General features: G+C 41.4%; 1 protein-coding gene across 10 annotated transcripts in view; it reads right to left on the reverse strand.

Annotated features, from left to right (window-relative positions):
* The window catches only part of TBC1D30 (TBC1 domain family member 30), a 58,788-nt gene that overhangs the window by 30,722 nt on the left and 19,059 nt on the right, over positions 1-9,007 (reverse strand). Inside the window, exon 1 of one of the 10 annotated variants that reach the window (XM_027660441.1) lies at positions 184-536. The exons of 6 other annotated variants lie outside the window; for them this stretch is intronic. In XM_027660441.1, coding sequence (XP_027516242.1) covers positions 184-343 — 160 coding nt within the window. In that variant the 5' untranslated portion in view covers positions 344-536. Of the gene's footprint in view, positions 1-55; positions 74-183; positions 537-9,007 lie in introns of those variants that run through there. 3 more of the 10 variants (XM_027660449.1, XM_027660457.1, XM_027660464.1) reach the window with 3 other exon arrangements.

The following is a 9,007-nucleotide window of genomic DNA, read 5'->3' on the forward strand; positions in this document are numbered from 1 at the left end:
CCTGCCTCGGCCCGGGGCTGCCCCCGGGCGCTGCCCCCCGCCCCGCCGCGCCTACCCGCAGCCCGCATCGCCCTCCGGCCGCCTGCCTCCTCTCCACGCCGCCTCCGCGGCCCCGGCCGCTCCCCCGCCCCGCTAAGCCGCTTACGGGGCGGCAGCCGCTGCCTCGCCCGGCCGTGCGGGTACCTGGCTCCAAGGTGCACAGCAGGCGCGGCGCGGTCCGGGAGATGCAGCTGCGCTTCTTGAGCACGTTGCTGAGGATGGTGCCCACGCCGCCGCCCGAGCTCTGCCGCTTCAGGCATCGCCCCCCGCGCCGCAGCGAGCCCGTCAGCCTGTCCTGCCGCATGGTGCCCGGGGGCTCGCCCTAGGCCGGCGGGGCCGGGGGCATGGCAGGCGAGGATCTGCACTGCAGACAGCGAAGTCCAAGTGCGGGAGAGAAGAGGGAGGACAAGGAGAGGAGAAAGGAAAAAAGGGGAAAGAAAAAAAAAAGCTGTTCCCGCCCACAATCGTAGCATCACTGCCTGAGTAAAGCAGCAGCCTCTCCTCCTCCAGCACCACCTGGGATGCAGCGGGCAAAGGGAAGCAGCAGCTCTGGTTAGAAATCAAGGGAGCCCCGGCGGCGGTGGTGGGGCTCAGCGCTGGCAAAGGGCTCCAGGACAGCTGCACAGCCCCCCAGGCTGCATGGAGACGCTCGACAGCAATACGGACACAGCTCGTTTGACGCTTGTTAACAGGCGGCAATGCTGAAATTTCTCCACAGAATGAAATTAGCTAAATATGCACCAAAGAGTCTTCTCGTGTAGTTCTCTGGGCTACAGCTGGACACATATAGATAGTCCTGCTGCCCCTTTCAAAAAACTCCTGGGAAGGAATCCCACAAGCACTACCAGACCATGGAACAGGGGGAGAGTGAAGAATATAACAGCATCTCAATGCCAGGGCAAGCTGGATCAGGTCCTGCAGCCAGAGCTGCTTATGGACAGCCTCAGCAGCAGCACAAGCAGATGGGCTGTGCAGTATCTGTTTCTGACTCTCCAGCACAGAGCCTTTGGACATTCTCAGCTAAAATAACAGCCTTTTCTATGAATGTAAATGGCAACTGCACTTACAGGCAATGATGTGCCATGCACTAAATAGTTAAAAGAAGCTATTTAACAGCACTTTATTAGATGCATTTTCCACTACTATTTGGTCTAACAGCATCTTAAAAGGGTTTAATACAGAATTTCAAACTAGTGGTTCGATTGACAAGAAGGAAGAGCATTTGAAATAATCACAGCTTTTACAACCTAAACCACTCAGTGTTTCTGTGGAAGGAGAGCAGATTTATCACACCACATTAGTTAGGCTGAAAGACCAAACTACCAGAAGTCTGAGTCTACCTTCCAATGACTGTAGCTTTGAAACAATTTGCTCCTTTCTTAAAAAGATGTTTTACTCAATCGCATTATAGAGAGGAGAAAACTGGCAACAGATAAGCAGTGAAGCCAATTATATAAAAGATACACAATATAAAACACAGAATCAAGCCTTTTTTAAGATCAGTTATAGCTATCTTTAGAAGTCACTGTTACGTTTTCAGAGAAGCGTGATTTTGATCACGACTCTTTAAATATCTGTTTCAGTTTTGGAGAAAAGTCACTACATTTGAGCTGCTAGCTTGCACTCTGAATAGATAATTAAGTCTGTGTGTCGGTGGTTCTTTTTTTATCAAAGGTGACACTTCCCTGCTGATGCAGATATGCAAATCACTTTCTTTCAGTGCCAGCTGGAGATGATGATTTAGTAGTTAAAGCATCAAATTTTAAATCAATTAGTCTCCCTGGGTGTACTGAATGGACCAATGGGACTGCACCAGCAACATTTAAATACAGAAACAGCCATATTATGTCTCTAATATTATTCTTCCCTTGCTTGAGCACCATCCACAAATAGCGCCATATCATTCTTGGATCATTTCAAGACTGACTAACTCAACACCACATGCCATTGCCCAGAGTCTCAGGAGCCATAGCCAAAGTTTCAGAAACCACTCCTTATCCATACAGTGAGAATCGGTCATCACACTAAACTGAACATAATCATACGTTACCTTCAATTTTTAAACAATTACCAATCAGCTCTAAGACATCAATATTTAACTGATAAGGATAAACAGCTCTCAAAATGAGAATTAGGTATCCCCATTACTGCTATTTCTCCTACTTGTCATCTTGTTGCTATAAGAACACTGGAAACATTCAGGACAATCATTCAGTGACTTGGGACATGGATACTTCCAAGCATACCAGCATACCATTAAGGAGCTTTCCCGCATGCCAGCCAATAAACACAACATTGAAGAAAAAAAATGCAAAATTGAACTTCAGGAGACAAAATGAAGAAGCCAAACCATACTAATGGGTTTGATGACTCACTGGATCATTAGCACAGATGGATTTTAGAGACAGGGATAACCCTTCCATTAAGCATACATATACATATCTTAAGGGCTAGAGCCTAGTTTCTAGAAAAGTGGATGGCACTGGATTTTAACCACTTATCAGTCAAAGCCTCTAATTTGCCTTTGGCAAAACATGTTTGCCATCACGAATCTAGTTTGATATGCCAAATCACAGAAGTCTTCTCACATCCACAAGTCCTCACCTGCAGTTACTGACAAGATAGATGACATTCAGAAAGGATTTTGAGGGGAAAAAAAAAAATCAAAGCATTTGGCTAAGCAAGGTATTTCAGCTCCAGTATTTCGTAATAATCAACCCAAGACTTTGTTTCTCCCTCCACCCCGTAGTTCATGTATTCCCTCCCACACAATAGTCACTTTCTGAAAAACCCTACCTCCTCATTTAGTAACTCTTTGCAGTCTTACCACCATCTGCTACCCATGCCATTTTAAAGCCAGAGAACTTAAGAAATATTAGTTCATATGTATAACTTGTTCCTTTGTTACAATCAACCTTATGGTGGTCGGTCCTATGATCACTGCCAGGATTTTACAAACTCCATGTATTTTAAACCTTTCCATTCCTCAGCCCTCTTCTGTCTTCACTGGAACAACAAGTTAAAACAGAGGCAGCTAGAAAGGGAAAATGAGCACAAACAGATGGGGCAGTGACAGGAACAGTAGCAGAAATGGGGCCACAGATCAATCTTGCTTTTAAAGAACATATCTGTTTGCATGGAGCTTTAATTACCAAACCCAGGATTACTGGAAGGCATAGTTTACTGCTTCTCTTCTGATGTGTGCTAAGAAGACTACTGTAATCAAGACTAGAAATGGTAAGACATTTTTTCAGCTGAGTGACTGTTTCATTAAGTCCACATCCTCCCCTTTATTTCACAAAAAAGCATACAGATCTCTCTTAATTCTGATTTGCATCACAACATCCCAGTAAAACAGTCAAAATCTGGGGACAAAAAGCTTGTTTGCCACACTTCTGGACATATATGTTGGAAAAAGTACTTAATGCAACATGTACCCATGAAAAAATACATTACAGTAAATATCTGGTCTGATAATATTGTAATATGTTTTGTCCAAACACATTTTAGAAACTACGCTTAGGCAGCATCACTACAGCAGCTGCCAATACAGCAAATATCAGGAAGAAATATCTATCAATAGGATGAAGAGGGAAAACGTATTGTAACCACAAGGGAAAACCTGTTATATTGACCAAATCATAGCCTCATATACTACCTTTAAGAGCCCAAAAAATGTACCCAGAAAATGTGACCCCATTACCACTGGGTTTCAAATAGCTCTACAGAGTTAGTAAATAAAGACATTTTAAATCCAACCAACACATGTTCTGATGTGTATTGTAGTTCATCATGAGCTCAAAAGAAAAAAGGATTCTCCCAGGAGGCAAAACTATTTTAAATACATTTAGCCCATTAAACCATCTTCACCACTGGAGCACAAGATTCCTATCTTACCCAATTCTATATGTGTTCTATTAATAAATATCCCCTCTGTCAAAACCAGCCCTGCTCCCTTCTGCTTGATCCTACAGGCCTAAAACCAAGTATGACCCACTTGGGAGTTTCACAGTCCTCCAACGCACAAGATGGAGCCACCTCTGACAGCTTGAAAAGAGGTCTCTGGTTTTTTGACACTGCAGGGGCACAGGCACTTGTCCCTTGACCACAAAAGTCTGTGAGGTGGCACAGCCCAACACACCTCCCACTTCAGCCTGCAAGCAGAGCATGCCCTCCTGCACTGCCAGTACTTCTTTGTCTGCAGCCTCTGGTACTGACATGCTACCTTAGACAGTGCAGGTGAGCGGGTGCTGTGATCCACCACCTGCCTGTAGCTATTGTGTCAACCACCAAGCACAGAGTCTGTAGCACTGTTTTGCATATCCACAGCATGAGTACCTGTTAAGGGAGCCCATCAGTAAGACTGGACAGATTTGTGTTATACAGAAGGAGAAATGGGACTTTGGACTAACAGGTTCTGTTCTGCCACCAATCTGGTTACTGCTGTCAGACAAGTAATCCAGGGTTGTCCTTACTGCACAGAGGGTGGTTCCACAACCAATAAAAAAAATGAAGTTTTGCTACTGTACTTGTGCCTAGAGAAGGTTAATTCCATGCACTTTCAACAAGTAGGACTCATGAAAATGGTACAAATTGTTGGCAAGCTACAGTCTCATCAACACAGCATTAATATTTTAAACTTTTCCATTGCGTTAGTCATCATTTGTATCACTTTGTATATAAAATGTCACAAAAAAGGTCAGGACCTCACTTGTCCTATACTAGATATCAGAGACAAAAAGCGCAGAGCCAATCCTTGCTTACAAAGACATTCAGTGCAAATTTAAACTACACAATGGACAGGAAATAACATATGTGATTTCCAGAAACAGAGAGCTAAAATTTACATGATTTAGCCTCAGGAAGAGTGCAGCTAGTCAAATGTTTCCTCTTCCTTTAGACTTCAGGCACATAACCTCATTACTTATTTCCCCCTTCAAAAACTGTGGGCACAATAATTACTCTTTAACAGAGCCTTCTTTTGAAGGAAGCCGTAAAACAGCCCACTTGTTCTTGGAGAGCGTAAGACAGAGGATCCAGGGAATTCTCTCACTACAGAGTGATCTCTGGCCACGGGGCTTTGTTTATAGCTAAGATATCTGAAAAAGAATATTGCTTGCATGTTGTTTAGCCATATCTATTAAGGACTGATCCAGAGACCATCATTACAATAGTACTGCTCACTATAGTATATATCTTTTAACAGGAAATTAATCTACAAGACTGTAACTCCTGTAAAAAGCTCACTACTGTATATGCACTATCCTTCAGTTTATCTTAATCAGGATTCAGCCAAGACAACTTCATACTCAAGATTCTTTGTTATGGTCTTTGGTTGTGGTGGTCTGATTTGTTTTTTTTCTAATTCTCACCCCTTCCTCACATACATACTATCCACTCCTGCCTTCTGTACTACACACGTGCATACACTAGGACAGGATTGACGAGAAGAGAAAAGAAGGTCCCCTCCATAGAGCCAGGTCTCCTTGACCCCAGTATCACTGGCCCACAAGTGCACGTTGTAATTTATCCTTTGGGAGTGATGGACAGTTACAACTAGTAACTGTATTTACCAGTTGAATAATGTTCATAGTCATATCCCTTCTTGAAATTTTTGGCAGATGTGCCCTGAGAAGTATGGCAAAATTTTCCAGCATTAGTGAAAACATTTGAAAATATAATACATCCATTAATCAGTTGTGAAAGCAGTTTCTGGCAGTTTACAGCACAATGGGGTGGACCTGTGATGACCAGTTTCCAGTCTAGGGAGGCACCACATTCGCAGGCAGTAAATCAGTGCAGGTAAGGCCATCTGCAGTCCCTTGATCCACTGGCTGTTCACAGAGTTGCACAAGATGCTTATGCAATTGGATCACATAGGTGAAAATATGAAAGCCCTCAAAAGCACTGCAGGTTGCCAAAAGAGAAGTACACACATGCCTGTAACCCCCCGAACCTGCCCATAACCCCTCTCCATTTGCAGATATATAGCTATTTAAATTAATGAAGGAGGTGCAGAAAGACTTGACATCTGTTACAGTACCAGGTCTAAGGGCAGCAACAGCAGAACTGCATGAACCCATCTCCCAGACCGATGCTCAATCCAGTAGAGCACAAAGCCCCTATTTTCCTGAGTTCTTTAGAAAATCACTCAGCAGTAAGCCAGAAGCTTGTCTTAAACCTGTCTACAAGATAATCACATCAACCTAACACTGAATATGTTAATATTCAAATGCTTTACATCACGAATTATTAACTCTCCTATGCCACCAACTCTCATCGCCACACAACTAATCAGCTAGTATTCTGTAGTATCTGGAGTTCCTATGTCAAACTGGTTCTAAGGATAGAAGAATTAAAATTGCTGATAATTCAGTAAGCATGAGCACACAAGTGACAGCAAACCGTGTCAATGTGCTGGGTAATAAGAAAGGGTGGCCTATCTCACTCTAGGCCCATCACTGAGAATTGGCTGTTCCCAGAGCTTAAAAGAAAGAATTGAAAAACTTCCTGAAAAGTAGAAACTGACTCATGTTTTTTAAACATCGTGCACCACAGAGCACAGGCACCTCAAATATTTCAGGGAAAAACAACAACCAAAAACCCCCCTACTGACATTACAAAACAGATGTGATGTGGAAATCTTTACCTTAACATAAGGTTCAACAGCTGCATGGAAAGGACAAGGCAGAGATTTAACGCAGAACTATCCATGAGGGAAACAAAAAGGGGATTAAATATAATTTTGCTTGATCACAAGACAGAAGTTCACCTTATTATGCCAATAATAGAGGACAACAAACTTATACAATTGAGTATGCCTGATATTCCATAAAAGCTATCTGTACTCACTGCAGTGCCCATGAATCCTAATTTTGGGCTGCAGCAGTATTGCAACGCACATCAGAAAAGCACAGCAGAAAAGCAGACCACCTGCTTTAAAAGAAAGTAAATAAGCGAAAAGAAAAGACATTAGCATATAGAGGAGCACAGTTAGACAGCCAGATGATATTGAAAAGCATGGTGGGCAATAGTCTTAACAAAAGAGCTGCAATTGTTTCTGCAGACTTATGGCAAAGTTGAGTACCAGGGGACACACCGTGAAGGCATAAGTCAATAAGAAGGCTGAGAGATTAGGTTTTAATCATTAGCATGTTTAACATGGTTAAACATCTATAAGAAAATGCCAGCATGAGGGGAAATTGAGAAGGTACTTGTTTTAAAACATGTGGGATGGAGGTAGGAGGCACGAGCTAACCTTGAATACTAAGTAAGAAATTATAAGGATGGCACAAGAGAGAAAAGTAGGTTGTGAAGAGTTCTGGATATTAAAGCAATGAGAAGACGACACAGAATAGACCTAAAATGATAATAAAGAAAGCATAGATACAAGCACTCATGAACACCTGTGATTAATCAAACACTGAAGTTCACCTCTGTGTTTAACTCTTTGTATGTTGTCTTCCAAAAGGACAAAAGTACACCCAACAAAAAAAGAACTTCAGAAGCCTTCTATGTCCCAAATGCTCCCAACAAGCTCTTAATCAGAGAAAAATGATAGACAAGTAAGTGGATAGATCTTTCCGTGTGGTGAAATTGGGGGTGTGTGCAATTCAACAACAGCATTTAGTTTTCTTACTATCTTTTTCCACTTTGCTTCAAATGCATAAATAAACTCTAAAGTTATAATTGGCACTTGAGGAGCAGTGATCTGTGTTGTTCTGATAAAGAAAGTAAAAGAAGGGAGAGAATCAATTTATTTTACTTACTGTCTTCATGTGCCAGCTATAACAGTAAAGTAGATCATATGCAGCTACATTAAGTTGATAGTTGCATCCCATGAACAAGGTAAAAGACATGTCACACAATGCTAAAGTAACAATATATTTTAACTGCTGTAGTAACCAGTAGCATAAAGTCTAGAGTTACCAAATGGAACAAAAGTCACAGCAATACTTACATGATCGATAAAATATAGAGAGAACACTTTTTAAATTAAATACAAAGCAATGAATTGAAGTCTCAAAGAGCAAATTACCTTCTTTTTGTCAGAGAAATTATTTGACTCTACCAAAGCACAGAATTAAAAATAATATGTTCCTTACCAAAATAGTAAGAAAAAAAATTGCTGAATAGGCTTATATAAAAAAAAATAAATTGAAAAGTATGATTCTAAAAATTAAGAACTGTTCCTTAACCTTGCTAAACAATATGAAGTAAATGCATATCTTGGCCAGTATTTACACCCCAGAATGCAGCTTAAATGCTATATGGTAATGTAAAAAAAAAAAATAAAAAAATCACCAAGTCAGCAGAAAATCTAATCCAATACATGAAAAAAGAATTCTGACAGGTATGATTTGTAGTTATGTTAAGATAATAGTTGCAGAAAAATGAAGGTCATAGCAGGTCCCAGCTCTAAAACTGAACTGCTCTTCCTTTATTAGAATCTGATTATTTGCTTAGCACCTAGTATAGAAAATGAATTTTACAGTGTAAATTGCCAGCTTCATTGATCTGAACTGTATTTCACAAACAGCAAGATTCTAATCCCCCCAACATGATAAATGAAAACAAAACAAGCCTATGTCCCCAAGACGAGATTTGTTCAGAGACTGAACACTTTGAAAGATTTTAGATTAAAGAGTAATTGCCAAAGTCAGAAAAATTATTAATGACAAAATGTTTTTGCTTTGGACCAGGAAACATTATGGAAACAGGACCACTTTTATACATAGATGGTTTTATACGTTTAGTACTTATTTGCAGTAACACTAAGGTCATCCATCAATGACTAGACTCAGATCATGGAAGGCTTTCATTAGACACAAAGCAAAGAGACAGGCTGGTCCTGCATTGCCCAAGGGTAAGAGTCCAGCTTCCAGCACAGATCCTCCCTCTCCCACTACACATGGCCTCCATGGACACAGTTCTGTTACACAGAAACAGAAACAAGACCCTTTCTAGG

This window comes from Corapipo altera, unplaced genomic scaffold, assembly GCF_003945725.1.
Source record: "Corapipo altera isolate COAL_440 unplaced genomic scaffold, ASM394572v1 1, whole genome shotgun sequence".
NCBI classification, from domain to species: domain Eukaryota; kingdom Metazoa; phylum Chordata; class Aves; order Passeriformes; family Pipridae; genus Corapipo; species Corapipo altera.